Source organism: Trachurus japonicus, chromosome 13 (genome assembly GCF_045865225.1).
Source record: "Trachurus japonicus isolate A0001 chromosome 13, Traja_1.0".
Classification (NCBI taxonomy): domain Eukaryota; kingdom Metazoa; phylum Chordata; class Actinopteri; order Carangiformes; family Carangidae; genus Trachurus; species Trachurus japonicus.
This window is the reverse complement of record NC_140919.1, coordinates 16,333,999-16,351,146: the sequence shown is the minus strand read 5'-3', so window position 1 is coordinate 16,351,146 and position 17,148 is coordinate 16,333,999. Positions and strand designations below refer to the sequence as shown.

Here is a 17,148-nt window from a genome sequence, read left to right as displayed (position 1 = left end):
CTATCCCTTTAACTATTCAAAACAAATGCCTAAAATTAACCATTAACCTAATAGCCTACCTATAACCTAAAGTCAAGTCTTAACTCTCAAATGGCCCTTGGAAAAAGTGAGGACTGGCCAAAATGTCCTCACTCTGTTGGTTAACTCGTTCAGGTCCTCACAAAGTACAAGAACACACACACACAGACACACAGACACACACACACACACACACACACACACACACACACACACACAGAGAGAGAGAAGCACGCATGCATGACAGCAGTGTACAGTGAAAGCGAAACTCAACTCACCAAAAAATGACAAAGTGATTTTCCCTCGAAAATGTTCTGGCCAATAGCTGACCGACCTGTAGACCACATGTCATTTCTTTACAAAAAAGGTACGTTTTGACCTATGGTTTTGACAAAGGACAGTGTGAACGCAGACCGGACCAAAACTTTGCAACATTGTATCATTTCTTCCCTCTGGTCCGGATTTTCAGGTGTGAAAGCGACCACAGCGATAACATTACCTTTTCTGAGTCAACAATGTTTTAGAGCGAGCGTATTTGAACAAAGTATATCATGCTAACCTTTTGTAAACTCCAGACCGTCGCCGACCGAAAATTACTGCATCAGGTTTTCCTTTAGGTGCGTGCAGAGGAGGAGCGGGCCAATCAGCTGTCAGTGTGTGTGCATGCACCAATGATGCGCTGGTTGATAATGTAAGTTTCGTTTTTACCTTCGTTTTTACCACCACGCACCAATAATGCGCTGGTTTATAAGTTTCGTTTTTACCTTCGTTTTTACCAGCACGCACCATTGATGCGCTGGTTTATAAGTTTCGTTTTTACCACCCAAACCAAACCAGTGATGCGCTGGTTTGAGTTCCTCCTCCCAGATGTAACAGAACACGTCTTAAGTGATTCACATCCATCTCCCCCCCTCTTCACAGTCGTGTAGGACTCATGTTTCTCCTCAGTCTGTTTCAGCAGCTTCGTGGATTCTCTTCTGAAAAAATGGAAGAAGTTTGATTTTTAACCGTGAGATTGTTTTCATAATTAAAAAAAAAAAAAAAAGTTAAATTCAGGTTTGGCAGCTGCTGCTTCTGTATAATGTGTTAATCAGTTCATGTCAGCATGTTTCTTTGCAGTAAACTGTGTATGTAGATCTAGAGGAAACCCAGTCCAGTGTAAAAAAAAAAAAATCAGACATGAAACTAGTGGATTTGAAAACGTTACAAAACTCAAGAGGAACATGGATAATTTAAAAAAAAAAAGTTCAAAATCATGTATTGGGAGACACTGAATCAAAAGAACCCAGGGAAGTCAGAGTGAAATCCTCCTCAAAGAGACAGAGAAAATTCATAAAAATGAAACTGTGACTCACAGCTCAGCAGACTTTGTTATTGTTGTGTTTTTTGGCCGTTCTTCATCTCAAACTAATCGAGGAACTAAATGTTTTTGAAGGTTCAGCGAAGGCCAAGTCTGGTTTTCTGGAGTTCCCCGAGAAGTCCAGTCAAAACACAGGGAGATGATGATGACATCACCAACGCTTCACCCAGCTTTTTCCTACAGTTTCATCACTTCTCCATGTTGATCTCCCACAGCTTCTTCTTCCTCTTCCTCATGTCTGCTAAACAAAACTGTGAGCATCCAAAAATACTAACAACAACCTTTAAGTTTAAACCTCCACTTCAGATGTCAAGTCAAATCCTAATCAGACCCAGAAAGGATGTGTTAATGAAACATCTGTACACAAAACACAAAAGTGAGGTGTTCGCTGTGGAAACCAGTGGGTCAAGGGGGATTCTTTTGTTCAGTTTGTTATTTTGGTGGTGGTGGACAGCAGCAGAGAGATTGTTTAGGTTATGTTATAGTTCAATAATCATTATAAATGAGGGTGAGTACCGTATATGCTTACTTACGTAGTTGGTGTTTATATCCAACATGCCACTTTTTTACAAAATGAAGATCTAATTTGTTCTTACAAAATAAAGTTTGTAAAGTAGCTATATGGAGCACAGCTGCTGACAGATGTGCAGTTTACAGTGATAGTGTCGTCATCAATAAACCTGAGCCACCTCTCTTCATTTCTAACAAGTGTCTGTCTCTCGCTCCCATTCCACATAAAAATGAATGTTATATAAAACTAGTAAGAAAAAAACAGATGGAGTGACAACCACAAAATGGAAACATTGTAATAATTCCTGTGACCTGTAGCCACAGCAGGGCAGAGTGGTCAATACCAGCTGTCTATCTATATGACCACTATTGAGTGTTTCATTTTAATAAGTAGTAGTAGCTTCAGAAACACCGCGCCCCACCTGTCATGTCTCGCCCCACCCACACTTTGAGGATCACTGGTGTAAACAAATAGTTAGAAAGCTGATTCCATCGACTCTGAGCTGGTTGATGTGGCAGCAGCATCTTAACACTCTTCAATTACGGTATTATACACTAAGTAAATTATTGTCATGATTTCTGCAGGTAAAATTAACATTTTTTTTTTTAAATAGCTGGCATCTGTTTGCATCAAGCTTCTCAATGTTTATGTGTGACTTGTAAATCATCTGAGTAAAAATGCATTCAGGGTTCCCACATGTCCTTGAAAACCTGGAAAATGGTAGACCAGTTTTGGAAAACACATGGAATATGAGAAAAAAAAAGTCAAATGTCCTGGAAAAGCTTGAGTTGTCCTGGAAAATTATTTATCAGATCGTGACATCAGCTACCAGAGTTCTTCTATTTGACTTTTTAGCATGTAAGAGATTATTTCATACTGTAAGTTAGAGCCATAGACTACATATCTAAAAAATACAAATAAGGTAGAACTGTGGAAAAGAACCCTTCTCCAAAGCATGAAAGGGACGGGGGATGTATTAGTGTATGGCGTGATAACATGTCTGCCAGACTGTAGCAGCTGAAAAAGTCCTGGAAAATGATTTCAAGGAAACAGTGGGAACCCTGAGCATTGTATAGTTTATCCTCAGGACAAAGTCAGCTCATGTCTCGACTGCAGCTACTCAATCAGTGATAAAATACTAATATCAAATTTACAGACGCCTTTAAACACCTCATGCCAGTGAATTAAACAGTGGAAAACACAGACAATGAAAGTGAAAGTGAGGAGATTCTGAGGAAATGGTGCATTCAATGTCCTGAGAGCGCTGCCGTCACAAAAGCACTTTTCTTTCTCTTACTGTTTTTTTTTTTTTTGCAATGATCTTTATTATCTCTTCCAGTTTTGGATGTGAAAAGAGGCATTAATTTTTCTTTAATTAAATATCTTTTTTAATAAAGAAAAAGCAAAAAAGTATTTACAAATTTTCAAATAAATTGTAATCAATGACCAGGAGGGGTGGGGAGGAAGGGGGGCGTGGATAATTACAACAAGCACCTTCTGCCAGCTGTGGAGAGAAAAATATAAATACAGAGGGGGAAAAAACTGCCACTTTATCTCAGAGGTGGGGAAAAAAATACATAAACATTTTCTTCTTTGAAAAACAAAAAAAAGAAAAGAAAAAGAAAAACACTCCTCCATCATATATTTACAGAACTCTCCTGAAATGCATTTTTCACTCATGGAAGCAGAAAAGGCCTTTTAAGGATTCGTACTGTTAAACTCTACTTTTTTTTTTTCATTAAAGTCCTTTTTCGTTAAAGTGGATTTTTGAACTTTTTTCAAGTTTTAACAACGATATTTATTTTTTGCCTTCTTTTAAAATCCAACATCAGGCTTCGTGGGGAGAGGCTGCAGCCGTGGCTCTCCCCGTTTCCCAGTCCACAGTTTGTTTGTGTGTTTGTTTTTTTTGTGTTTTTTCATTTATTAAAGCGCCAGAAACGAGTAAAACAGACACATGGGAGGGAGGAGGAGGGAGGGGGGAGGTTTTTAAGAGCAGGGGGAGTTGGTTGGGGGTCGAGGGGCTTCGGGGGTTGAAGGAAGGGTGGGGGGGGGGGAGAGCGTCGGCGTCGCCCCCGCCCCAGCAGCAAAAATGGTCATGAATGTTCATCGCCCCTCCCCTCCTCCCTCCTTCTCCCTCTCCTCAGTGACGCCGTCCTCGTGAAATCCACAAACCGTTGGTGAAGCGTCCGTCAGACGGCCGTCGCCTCTTCTCTTTGTAGTTTTCTATATTTTTTTTATAAAACACACTCCAATCATCCAACACTGGAAAAAGAAAACAAAAAAAAAATTGACAAAAACAAAAAAATCAAAATAAAGGGAACGAAAAAGCTAGCAGTCTACATAAGCGCTTCATGTAGATCAAAAACACCGAACATGCGACATGACGACAACGCCGCATCATGTCGACATGATAAAGGATGAATTCATCAAAAATATAGATGTGAACAGCCTTTTTAAAGTTTTTTCTTTTTTTTAAAGATTTTTTAATTTTTTAATATCTGTCGTTAAGCAAAGTGTCTTGAATAGTGTTGCCGTGGCGAGGAAAAGCCATCTGAAAACGATAAACCTCCAAAAAAAAAAACAAAAAAAAAAAAACAACGGAAAAAGGAAAAATAAAAATACTGAAGGAAACGGCATCGACTCCCACGGCTCGTAACTTCTCAGCATCGTCTTCTCTCTTTGTATCTATTCTCTCTCTTTAATCCTGTTTGTTTAAAAAAAAAAAAAAAAAAAGACATTCGGTTGCACAAAGGAAAAACAAAAAATGAAATCAAAATGAAAAATAACATGATCGAACGTTCGATCCATAATACAATCTCTCCCAGTTGAAGAATTTTTTTCTTTGCTTTTTTTTTTTTTTTTTTTTCTGTTTATGCAGAAGGATTTTGCAGATTCAGATTCTTCTGAATCGTCCACAGAACATTCAGGTTCCTCTCCGAGCTCCCGCCTCGTCTCCCAGGCAGCAGGTCTCTGGGGGTGAACGGGGGGAGGAGGGTGGTGGTGTAGGGGTAAAGGGAGGTGGGAGGGGCTTGAGCGGGGGGGTTTAAGGTGGTGGGAGGGGCCTAGCTGTTGTCGGACTCGTCCTCGGCCTCGCGGAGCCACGTGAAGAAGGCGGTGACGGACTTGAGGGCGACTCCTTTGCCCTGCTGCTCGGCGGGGTCTTTGCTCGACTCCCACTTGTAGAAGGCCTCCTCTTTGATCACGTCCTCGTCGTAGAGCGTGTCGAAGAACATCCGCAGCAGATCTGACGGGGGAGAGAGGGGGGACAGGAAGTAGTTTAATAACTATTTAAACAAGATGTTAAACAAGTTTTGCACTGAAAAAACTTCACAGGAACATCCAAGAAGCTGATTTGTTGTGAATTTTGGAATAAATAATACACAGAATCTGTCAATTCTGCACTTTATAATACAAGCACACTATAAATTATTTGTGTGTTTTATGTGAATGTTGTCTGTTGTTCTGTTTGTGTGGATTTTGTGTCTATTGATTTTTTTTTAGCTACTTTCATGTCCTTTCAAATTCATTTTAAAGTGATTTAAATTGAATTGAACTGAATTGGATTCTGATATTTGAGGAGGGTCTCACACTAGACAACCTTGGGCCTGATTTGCCGCCTTTGTTACGATATTTTTACTGATTTTTTTTTACTGGGAAACGTAACTGACCGGATGTTGTGCACTTTTGCAGCTCACAAATAATTCAGCCCTAATTTTTCCTTTCTCTTCAGACAGGATTTCACCAATACTCTTTCTTTTTTTTTTTCACTGCATAAAACAACACAAGCCTCGACAGTCAGGTGATGATATTGATCGTCTTCTGTATTTGTTTTTCTTTTTGAAGTTGTGTTTGATGATGCAGGTTTCTGTGAGATCTCCACTGTGAAATTTTGATTTAATTTAGGGACAATTTAAAATTAAAAATTAAAAATTAAAAGATGGGTGCACCAGATTTAGCACGGAGCTAATTTCCATCTGTAGTCTATAATATTCGTCCATATTTGTATTCCAAACTGTCGCTACAATCAGCAGTGTGAGTGTGTGTTTGGATCATTATAACATTAAAACTGGTTAAAACCATCTTCATGTATGTGATTTCAAATGTTTTTAAGATTTCTAAACTCTCTATGCGTCAATCAAATGGTCGGTGGCTACGGGAGCCTGGATGGGCCGCTACTCACTGGCAGGTTGCTCCATCTGCACCATGAGGGCCTGCAGGGCGTAGAGCGCCTGCAGCTCCTTCTGCTCGTCCTTCAGGTATTTCTGCAGCAGCTTGGCTCTCTGCTTCACCTGCTCGCCGTCCACCTTGTAGGGGTTCTCACCTGCACAGGGAAACGTCGGGAAAAACTTTATTGAACAAGACTCTGCTGGTTCAGCCTGTGAGCTGAGACGTTACATTTACAGTGTTTTAACGATGAAGGTGACGGCCACAGCTCGACTCACAGATGATGGCCGACTGGCAGATGCTCGTCATCAGAGCTCGGACGAACATGTTGGAGGACGTCTGCTGCTCGTCCAGGTTGGCCTACACACACACAGAAACACATCTGTTTTACAGCTGGACACAACAACACAACAGTGAGACCTGCTCCTCCGTCAGGCCGATGAGGTGGACGAGCCAGAGGCGGCGGGAACACGAACCTCGACCCAGTCAAAGATCCTCTGGTTGTCGGACTTGTCATGGATCAGCCGGTCCAGATGTTTGCTCAGCTCTGCAGAGCTCAGCTCCTTCTTGCTCTTCTCCGACTCGTCGCCGAGCGTGAACTCCACATTCTGAAGACACAGAGAGAGGGAGAGAGAGAGAGAGAGAAATTATTTTTAATATTATATATATCATTTTTTTATGTATTTGTGAGTGGTTTGTGCAGTGCTTTGGCAACAACGGGTTTCTGTTCATGCCAATAAAGCTAATTGAATTGAATTGAGAGAGAAACTAATCTGTAATCTGTTGGTTAACGCCTCTCATTACCGCTGCTCACTGGAGAACACCCAGCTCGTCTCTCAGGCGACGACCTCTCACCTGTTCTGTCACAAATTTGTTGACGTCTACGTCCTCGGGCAGGAAGTCTTTCCACCGGAGGCCGGCCTCCCTCCACATTGTGCCTGCCTTCTTATGGCTCTGATGGAGGACACACACACACAGTTTTATCCATCCTGACCAAAAAGACGCCTTTTCTATGTTGTGTGATTTTCATTGTATATTACTGTACAATCCTGGTTGTTGTAAATGGGCTTTATACATTTAAAAATAAGCTTGATTTGACAGATAATTGCTGATAATCGATGACAGTTCCCACCATTCCTTTGCAGAGTAAGGTCAGGATGTGAACCAGCAGGACTCCGGCTTTTCCTAGAGGGACTAGAGGCTTAGAAATCTCCCTGGAGACCAAAAACAAACAAGAAACAAACAAGTTAAAAAAACATTTAAAACCCCCCCCAAAAACCAATCTCCTCTGACAGATTTTTCCCTCCACCGACGACTCACCTGAAGAGTTCTCCCATGGGGATTCCTCCCTCCAGGAGCACGGGGGTGATCAGCTCGGCCAGGTAGAGCCACATGTGGGGGATGTCGATCGCCATGTCCTCAGCCACCTCCAGGATTTCTTGAAGCCTGAAGAAACACGAGTTTCAGAGTTTATTTAAGGATTCAAGAAAAGGTTCAAAGTTGCTAAACAGATGGAGAAGGAAACAGAGTGACATAAACATACGGAAACATCTCAGCTTCTGCAAAAAAATTTATTGTTTTATATATACACTCACAAAGTAAACAATAAAAATTAGCTAGAAAAAGAAAGCATCTCCTGCAGGAAATACGTGTGAATGCTGAAAGCAGCTGAACTGCTGAGGCAATGTTGAAAAAGGCTAAGGCTAAAACATAAAACTTGAAGGCTGAGAGATGAATGTCTTTCTATGGGCGAATGAAAGAAAGAAAAAGACAGAGAGAGGGGTAGAAATAAATAAATAAAGAAGTAAAAAGACAGAGAAAGGGGGTAGAAGAAAGAAAAAAAAGTAGAAAAAGAGAGAAAAAACAGAGAGAGGGGGTGAGAGATAGAAAGAGGTGGATAGAGATAGAGAGGTAGAAAGAAAGAAAGAAAGAAAGAAGTAAAAAGACAGAGGGTAGAAAGAAATAAAGAAAGAGAGAGAAAGAAGTAAGTAAAAAGACAGAAAGGGGGTAGAAAGAAAGAAAGGAGTAAAAAGACAGAGAAAGTGGATAGAAAGGAAGAAAGAGAGGGGGATGGATAGATAGAGTAGATAGTAGATAGAGATAGCGAAGGGTAGAAAGAAAGAAAGAAAGAAAGAAAGAAAGAAAGAAAGAAAGAAAGAAAGAAAGACAGAGAAAGGGGGTCGAAAGAAAGAAAGAAACAGAGAGAGGGGGATGGATAGATAGAAAGAGGTAGATAGAGATAGAGAAGGGCAGAAGGGTAGAAAGAAAGAAAAAGACAGAAAAAGAGGGTAGAAAGAAAGAAGGAAAGAAAGAGAGGGGGATGGATAGATAGAAAGAGGTAGATAGAGATAGAGAAGGGCAGAAGGGTAGAAAGAAAGAAAGAAAAAGACAGAAAAAGGGGGTAGAAAGAAAGAAGGAAAGAAAGAGAGGGGGATGGATAGATAGAAAGAGGTAGATAGAGAAGGGCAGAAGGGTAGAAAGAAAGAAAGAAAGAAAGAGAGGGGATAGATAGAAAGAGGTAGATAGAGATAGAGAAGGGTAGAAAGAAAGAAAGAAAGAGAGTAGAAAGAAAGAAATAAAAAGATAGAGAGAGGGTAGAAAGAAAGAGACAGAGAGAGAGGGGGATGGATAGATAGAAAGAGGTAGATAGAAGGGCAGAAGGGTAGAAAGAAATAAAGACATTAGGTGCGTTCGAGATGAGCCAGGCGTGCGCAGAATCGATCGCCGGTGACCAGCGCACAATGCATGCCGGTTAGATTTGTGTCCGACTTGATCCCGACTTGCTCTGACGTCATGCACGTGCCTGCAACGATAACCTCACGAGATCAAGGCGGCCGCAGTTTTTAGAGCCAGGCGCCGCAGTTGCTCTCCACCGACTGCTACCGCCTGCAAGCCTCAGGGCATGATGGGAAACGCACCGGATCATGAGCTGATTGGCTCTTAGTTAGGACTGCAAACACTACGTGTTGTTGTATAATGCTTGATTATATGAATTTCATGTTGTAGGCCTATACTGCTTAAAAAAATATTCACACTGAATCAAACTTATATCCTGAGAAATATATTGGTTATTTATTGGACAATTGCAGTACAGCATAAGAAATATATACTTTGGTGACTTCCTGTTTGTATTGACGGCGGCTGGAAACTGTCCGACTTGACTGCAGCTTTCTGTCACCACCCCCTGCTGCTGCCGCCTGCTCTCGCCGACCGTCCAGGCGAGGCGCAGTTCATCTCGAACGAGCCTTTTGACTTTTAACCCAATTTCTATTAACTACACTTCCTTATTGCACATACTTTGTCAAAAAAAACAACAACCCATAAAACATAATTAATAATACCATTACCTTACAACTCTACACACACCCGCCTAAAAGTTAAGAAACGAAACACGATATTACGAGACAGAGTTGTTTTCGAAGTAAATTCATGCAAAACAGATGATGCTCGTGCCCGTCGGGCAGTTTTACAGCAAGCAGTCTCTGCATTTGCCTCGAAAACAACTCCGTCTCATAATGTTCCGTTATTATCTCATAGTGAGCGAGACTACACAAGAGATCATTCGCTCAGGGCTTTGTTTCTCTCTCTTTCTTTTCTTGTGTTAGCACCAATGACACTGACCCTTTGTAGTACTGCTGCGTGGACAGCGTGCCGGTCTTCAGCAGCTGGTGCAGCAGCAGGCCCATGTGCTCGCGGGCGATGGTGCTGCGCTCCAGCGTCGACTCCAGGCCGTTTCGCACAAACACGAAGAGCAGCTGGTTGCTGTTCATCTCCTGCACGCACTGCAGCGCCTCCTGCAGGAAACACACCGACACAGCAGGGCGATTTAAGTTAGAAATTGTTCAAATATTGATCCTTTGAACATGAGGATTATCAGAAGACGATTCATTTTCCACTCCTGAATAATCGGACTGCTACGGCGCACCTTCATGTCGTTGATATGCAGGTACTCCTCAATGATGGCCGTGGACTTCTTTTCTAGCTCCTCTTCTGTCAAGGCCGGCTTGGTGGGGGTCTGTGGGGGGGGAGGGGTGGCGGTCGTCTCCCGCTTCACGGCTGCTGCCACACAAACACACACATACACATTAAAACCTCTCCTGGAAATCTAATTTAATCTTATTTCATGTAGTTAAATGTTTTATCGTTTGTCTAAAATAAATTATATTCAGATTATTTGAGGTTGTTACAAACATAAATTTTAAATTCCTTCATTTCGTCTCCTCCTACCGTTCTCTTTGCTCCTCGCTCTCTCTCTGCTGCCTCGGTCTCGGTCGTCCGTCATACTCGCCACCCGGCGGACGGGGTCGGCCGAGCCGCGCTGCTCCCTCTCGCGGCTTCGCTCCTCGTTCTCGCGGCTGAAGCTGCGCTTGGTGACCTGCAGACGGTTGCGGTCGTCCCTGCGGTCGTCTCGTCGGTCGAAGCGGTCGCTGCCGCCGCCACCGCCGCCTCGGTCAAAGCGGTCGCCGCGCTCTCGACTCGAGCTGTTTCTGTGGAGAGAGGAAGGGAAAGTCTCATTATAACACACACAGACACCACAGGGGATATTTTAATGGCGTCTCTGCTCTGTCGAGTGTGAACGCTTCCTGTCGCTCACCTCTGAGGAACTCGTCTGTCTGAGTCCAGCGAGGAGGACGACGGCTGCTGCAGCGCTGAGAACCGGTTCAGAGTGCTGGTGGCTGGACGACCGCCTGCCTCCGAGCCTGGGGACGGACACACACACACACACGTTGAGCTCAGGCTTGTCACAATACCAGAATTTCAATAGTCGATACCAATACCAGTAAATTTAAAAAAACGACAACAAAAAAACATAACCCATGTCCTTCTAAGTTCATTAGGCTTCTGAGATCAAACTTTCTTGTATTTAATCTCCACTGTGCTTCAACAACTTCTCACACTGCAAAGAATTTAACGAGCAGCAGAAACATTAAGTAAGAACAGAGTTAAAATGGTAAATATGGCTCAACACAAACACAAAGTCATGTAGTCGTTACTTTTATCCTTCAAATAGTCCAACAAAAGAACTGTTGTTCTCATTCATTCACTTTTAGGCTGCGTTCACACATACTGATGCAAAAGTGATACATTGTTTCATTTTTTAGCTCATACGTTTCGCGTTTGTTTTTTTTGGGGTCCAAACCATGGATGTATCATGGTCCAAACGCCGCACCACCGTCAGAGCTTCATGAACTCAAACTTGTGGCGCACACTGAGCAGTTGGAGTGGATCGATGTCTGGTTGTAATCACATAAACGGACCGTGAGTCCCACTGTGCTCACACGCATATACCCGACAGGACTCGACATGGCCCACCAAGGGCAAAGTTACACTGCCCGTCCAAAAAGAAAAAGTCACAACTTGGCTTTAACTAAGCTAATAGGTCAGAGACTTCCATTGGATAATTACTTATTGCTGGCAACAACTTATCTAACCCTATGTGATGCAGTCTCATTTCTTAAACAACCATGTCAGAAGACACATCCTGTGGTCGTTGATAAGATGTTAATTGTTTTCAGAAGCGTCAAATTATTGGCATCAAGCAAATAAAACATCTAAGGAGATTACTGAGACTAAAATTAGGTTAAGAACTGTGTGGATAGTGAGGAACCATCATCTTCAAGGAAGAAATGTGGTCCAATGTGACCACAGAGTCCAGACCCTAACCCCACTGAGAATCAACTCTGGACGGAAATAAATGTTGTGACATTGCAGAAGCGTATTGAAACGATGCCACAGCGAATGCGTGCTGTCATCAAAGCTAATGGCGGTCCAATTAAATATTAGAGAGTGTGACTTTATTTTTGGACGGGCAGTGTATATATCCGGTACTCACGGTACCAAAAGCAGGCACTGACATATTTTTTGCGTGTTGGCATCGACTTGGTGCACAAGTATCTGTTCTCGTGACGACCCGAGCTCTGGCTTTGTAACTAGATGATGCAGCTCGGTGTCCATGCGGGGGAACCTACCAGAATCTGCAGGTTTGGCGCTGGTGCCGCCGCTGCTGCCCTTCCCCCAGCTGCCCCAGGTGCCTTTACCCCCGGGGGCGAGCAGCTGGTTGTTGAAGTCCAGAACCGGAGTCTGAAAGAAGAAGAAGAAGAAGAAGAAGACGATGAGAGGTGGAGGTTAGAGAGACGAGCTTCCTGCTGAGATCAGGAAATTACATGTGCTCCGCTTCCTGTTTGCTCCTCCCACCTTGGTGATCTTGCTGAGGCGCGACGTGTCGATGGGTCGGTTCTTGGAGATGGGCACCGTGTTCCAGCCCTCGTCCTGGGGGACGGATCCTCGTCCCGGGGTGTGCTGGCCGCCGCGGCCGCCCTGACCCCCTCCTCCTCCTCCTCCTCCCATCCGGCCGCCGGGGCCTCCTCCTCCGCCCATCTCCTTCTTGGAGATGAGCGCCTGCTGCACCTTCAGCTGCTCCCGGTGCTCCTCCAGCTCCGCATCCTTGTGGATCTGGTCGATGGTCTTGGGGCCCTGGTCGCCTCGCCGGGGAACCCAGTTGTTCTGGGGGGAGGGAGGGGACAGAGGTGAGGAGGAGTTTATACACATTTATATGTAAAAATAAAAACTTTAAATATCCCTTATTCTTTCTATTCATTAATTAATAAGGAACTAACAAAAAACTAGAGACTGATCACACCTCAAGTGGAACTTCCTCTGACTGAAATAAACTTGATGGATCTTTTACATTTATATCATTCAATATACCACATGATCCTGTGCTACAACAACCTGACAACTCTTTTTAACTTAAAGGGATAGTTCAACTGCTCAGAGTTACGCTACGGAGGATCATGAGATTTCTTGGTTTCCATCATCAAACTCATCAAAATACACAATCCAACAACTCCAAAATGCTCTGGTGGACAAGTTGTGACCTGCACATTCACCACGCTATGAGATAATAACAGAACGTTACAAGACGGGAGTTGTTTTAGAGGCAAATGCAGAGACTGCTTGCCGAAAAACTGCCCCAGACGGGAACGCGCATCAGCGGTTTTGCATGAATTTACCTCTAAAACAACTCTGTGTGGTAACGTTGTGTTATTATCTCATAGCGTGGTGAATGTGCAGGTCACAGTTTGTCCACCAGAGCGTTTTGGAGTTGTTGGATTGTGTATTTGATGAGTTTGATGAGGGAAACCAAGAAATCCCATTAGCCTCGTAGCGTAGCTCTGAGCAGCTCGCGGCTCTGCTCTGTTGTTCTAAAAATAGCTTGCACCGACAATTAAAGGTAACAAACCTACTGCTATTATAGGGATTATGGCAATGGGCCAATTTGCCAAAAATGTTGAACTATCCCTTTAAATAAGAAAATCAAATCTACTAATATTGATAAAATCTTATTTCTGATATTGTTTTGTAGATCTGACCCCACACTACTTATTGTTGTTCCTCTATCCATTTGTAATTCTTTAACTTTTTTCTGTCATTTGCTTTTATTTATCTATTAAATTCAATTCCTCTTTATATACTGGGGTTTATTTTTTGATTCTGTTTTCATTTGTCTTTGTTTGTTTTGTAATTTATATGCATATAAAAGTGACCAACCAGAAATCAACTCACAGAGACATAAAATGTTCAATACTGGATGCATTGTTCTTCAATTGTTTCAATGGTTGTTAAATTTTATAGTACGTAACATAAAAAATGAAAAGACTTTATTTGTCTCTTTTAAAACACACGTTCAGCTCGAGCTTACACAAAAAGGAAACAACAAAGGCAGAGTGTGTGTCTCGGCTGAACTGGGCAGACTCGCTGCCTGTGGAGCAGCTGAATTTGGCTCGTAAAAACCCTGCAGACAGCAGGTTTCTGAGGTTTTGTAACGCCGGCGTGGGCGGGACCGGGGGAGACTAACGACAGGACGGCAGCATTCCTCTCGTCAGAGGAATCAGCTTTGACTCGACTCGGCTTCACAAAAATACACAGGCACACACACACAAAAAAGAACTAAAATAAGATGGAGGAAGTAAAAGACGCTGCAACACGGTGTTAAATGAACTAGTGACATAAAGCCCTGTTGTCTCAGCCTATGGCACAGAGCAGCTCTGAGTTCAGGAGCTGCCCTGCATTAAACGGCTGAGGAGGACGCTTCTTTCTTAGCCCATGACGAGACTCACACAGGCCAGGGCTGAAGGACCAGTGTGGATGTCTCTGGGGCTGTGACGGGAGGAAACACACACACAAACACCCGCTGAAAACACCACAGACAAGAGGAGAAGGTCACACACAGGAGAGGGGAATGCCGACATAACTCAAACAACAAGATATGACAAACATGCAGCGTGCAACAAAAAGAGAGAAGTGATGAAACCTCCGTGTGACACTGATCCTTCACTGAACAGGAGTGTCTAGTGATCAGCAGCTCGCCTTGACGTTAAGTCATATTTCTAGATAATATGGTGCAACAAGCTGTGGTGCGTTCACTGTCACATTCTGTGGACACTGGAGTTCATTAGTGTAACTGTTGAGGTCTAAATCTAATATCAAAGTATCAATATAAAAATGTACAGATATGATGTGATGGTTTCTTTTCATTCATCTTTAAATGTTGATATAAATGCTTTTGGTACCCTTGTATAATTCTTACATATTTCATATTCTTATTGTGCAAGACTGCAACAGAAAAAATGCCTAACCCTTTTTCAAGTTAGTTCAACCTCTGAAACTACTTTAGGGCTGCTACAGTCAAAGATCAACACCATAGCCTTAATTCAGACAGGTGTACTTACGACTGAAAATCAAAATATTGAATCTAGGGCTTCAGTTATTGACTAGTTATTTTTTTATGATTAAAGCTTCTTAAGTTATGAATTATTCACTTGAAAAACTGCAAATCCTCACATTTGAGAAATCTATAACTACAAAATAATTTGGATTTTGTCTTTACTTATGACACAAGTACAGAGAGCAGAACCAGTGTCGTCTGAGCATATCGATATTCAAATTCAAATCTTCAAAATCTACTGATTTACAAGTCGAATCTTAAAACTCACTTATTTAGAAAGGCTTTTAATATCCAGTGAAATTTGTCATTTGTCATGTATTTTATCACTTCTGTGTTCTCTTTGTTTCCTTTTGTATCTGTTATGTAAAGCACTTTGTTCATCATTCCGGATGTTGTAAGGTGCTATATAAATAAACATTATTATTATTATTATTATTATTATTACACCAGGTTTCAGCAGAAATTTTGAGTTTTTAATGTATGTTTGTGACACAGCTTCCTGTGTGTACATGTGTGTGAGACTCACCCGTCGCAGGTCCAACACATCCTGCAGCATGAAGCGGATCCTGGATGTGGTTTTCCTCTCCTTTATGATCTTCTCCATCTGATGGAAGTACTGGTCCATACGAGGCTGAGGGGACAGGCGACGGTTTGATGAGAGACTCTGTGATGAATGCTGATAAATCGGTCGTTAGATCTGAGATGAACCCTGATCCCCCTCTTTAATCACGTGTGTGTGTGTTTGTACCTTGGCCTTCTCAAAGTCCAGGTCCTTGCCGATGGTGGACAGCAGCCTGCACAGACACTCCAGAGATTCCTCGTCGTGGTTTTTCAGCAGCTTCACGATGCAGTCGTGCATGATGACCTCCGTCAGCATCTTGAGCTTGAACAGCTCGCCGATGAACTTGATGTTGCCCAGCGAGCGCCTCCTGGCCTTGTCTTTGGCGTCCCGCAGCTCGTCGGTGAGCCGCTGCTTCTCCTCCTCCTGCCAGGGAAAGAGACAGAGAGACAGACGTTGCAAATTGCAGAGGAGGGTTAGTTTATATTTCTACCTCTCAGACTTTGGGATATAAAAAGTGATCGTAGCACAGCCGAGCCCGAGTTTCATTAAATGAAAGACGTGACCGTACCGAGGACGAGGCCTCGAGCTCCTTCTGCTTCTTCTCAAAGATCTCGTCGTCATCTTTGTCCTTCTCGAACTCCTTCTGGCATCGGTTTAGCAGCAGCTTGCGGAAATTCACAGTGACTCCTGGCTTATCTGTGGTTTGGACTTTAAGCTGCGGAGGAAGAAACGGACATTAGTGAAAGAGAAGAAGAAGAAAATGACGACAATCATGAGATCCCACTTGGATCAGTGGCTCAGACACGTGGCACTTATTTCAGGTCATCACCGGAGTCCTGCAGAGGTGTGTGTGTCGGTGTGTGTGTGTCGGTGTGTGAGTAAACCAGGGCTGTCACGGTAAACACCGCTGCAAGAGCACATTTCTGTTTGCCGCTCACAGTGTGGAGGCCAAAACAACCAACGGCGGCTGCGGGCGTCGTGTTTTTTTTCCCTACATTTCTCCCTAAATATTTGTGAACCACAGAAACACTTCCACTCTGTGTTCCCTCCGTGACCTAGTTTCTCTGATTTAAAAGCGTAAAAAGGTCGACACACGAAGCTGAAATAGCTGCATTTGAAATGTTTATAGGTGGGGTTTTTTTTTTTTAAATCTAATGACTGGCAGCATATCTGTAATGGGTCAATACGCAGCAGAGTAATCAATTTCCTTATCAAATACACAGCTTTTATTACGCTGTAATTACGTGCTCCACTGCTGATTACCCATCAGCCCTCAGAGCGACTTGACGGGCAGCAGACTGATCAATCAGGTTTGTATTGGGAGGATAAGTTATTGTCTTTCTTTTCCAGTTTTGTTCATTATTGATAACCTTAAAATTTATACAGAGCATCGGAGCTCGGACCTCAGAGACAGATTTAACCCCCGGGCGGTCAGACTACTCAAAGGTAGCTATTAAATGATTGTGGAAGCTGTGGACTATTTATTTATTTATTTATTGAGGTTTTTTATTGTATATTGCTCTTGTTTTTATTTTGCCATTGTTTTTTATGTTGTTATTGTTTTTTATTGCACTATTTATATGTTTTAAGGGCTGAGAGAGAACCAGAGCAGAATGCATTTTGATTGTGCAATGCAATGAAATGCATTGCACATTGATTGTGTAATACTTTTTAATGTATATGACAAATAAACTAAACTAACTACAAATTATAACAGATATTGATGCATACTGTAGCCCCATTTTGAGCAAAACAAAAAAATGTATACATTTTTAAAAAGGTCTAATGGAAGAAGAAGCTCAATT

The 17,148-nt window shown here is 42.6% G+C and overlaps 2 protein-coding genes and 1 non-coding gene across 8 annotated transcripts in view; all 3 read right to left on the bottom strand.

Annotated features, from left to right (window-relative positions):
* The window catches only part of LOC146975759 (uncharacterized), a 26,040-nt gene extending 24,426 nt beyond the window's left edge, over positions 1–1,614 (bottom strand). Inside the window, exons 1-2 of the mRNA XM_085796649.1 lie at positions 1,571–1,614; positions 938–995 (exon numbers count right to left, since the gene is read on the bottom strand). Of these exons, the coding sequence (XP_085652775.1) occupies positions 938–995; positions 1,571–1,614 (102 nt within the window). The remainder of the gene's footprint in view (positions 1–937; positions 996–1,570) is intronic.
* Positions 1,615–3,188: 1,574 nt separating this feature from the next.
* Positions 3,189–17,148, bottom strand: part of eif4g1b (eukaryotic translation initiation factor 4 gamma, 1b) — a 52,765-nt gene continuing 38,805 nt past the window's right edge. For 4 of the 6 annotated variants that reach the window (XM_085794995.1, XM_085794996.1, XM_085794998.1 and 1 more), the window contains 16 exons: positions 15,912–16,058; positions 15,530–15,766; positions 15,308–15,412; positions 12,249–12,557; positions 12,023–12,134; positions 10,648–10,753; positions 10,281–10,540; positions 9,979–10,109; positions 9,675–9,847; positions 7,374–7,499; positions 7,186–7,267; positions 6,909–7,007; positions 6,530–6,661; positions 6,332–6,413; positions 6,070–6,210; positions 3,189–5,133 (listed from right to left, as the gene is read on the bottom strand). In XM_085794995.1, the coding sequence (XP_085651121.1) occupies positions 4,952–5,133; positions 6,070–6,210; positions 6,332–6,413; positions 6,530–6,661; positions 6,909–7,007; positions 7,186–7,267; positions 7,374–7,499; positions 9,675–9,847; positions 9,979–10,109; positions 10,281–10,540; positions 10,648–10,753; positions 12,023–12,134; positions 12,249–12,557; positions 15,308–15,412; positions 15,530–15,766; positions 15,912–16,058 (2,424 nt within the window). In that variant the 3' untranslated portion in view covers positions 3,189–4,951. Of the gene's footprint in view, positions 5,134–6,069; positions 6,211–6,331; positions 6,414–6,529; positions 6,662–6,908; positions 7,008–7,185; positions 7,268–7,373; positions 7,500–9,674; positions 9,848–9,978; positions 10,113–10,280; positions 10,541–10,647; positions 10,754–12,022; positions 12,135–12,248; positions 12,558–15,307; positions 15,413–15,529; positions 15,767–15,911; positions 16,059–17,148 lie in introns of all 6 variants that reach the window. The other 2 variants (XM_085795000.1, XM_085794994.1) reach the window with 2 other exon arrangements.
* LOC146975758 (small nucleolar RNA SNORD66) lies at positions 16,121–16,177 on the bottom strand. The gene has a single exon (XR_015037522.1). It is a non-coding gene; the product is annotated as a small nucleolar RNA SNORD66 (small nucleolar RNA).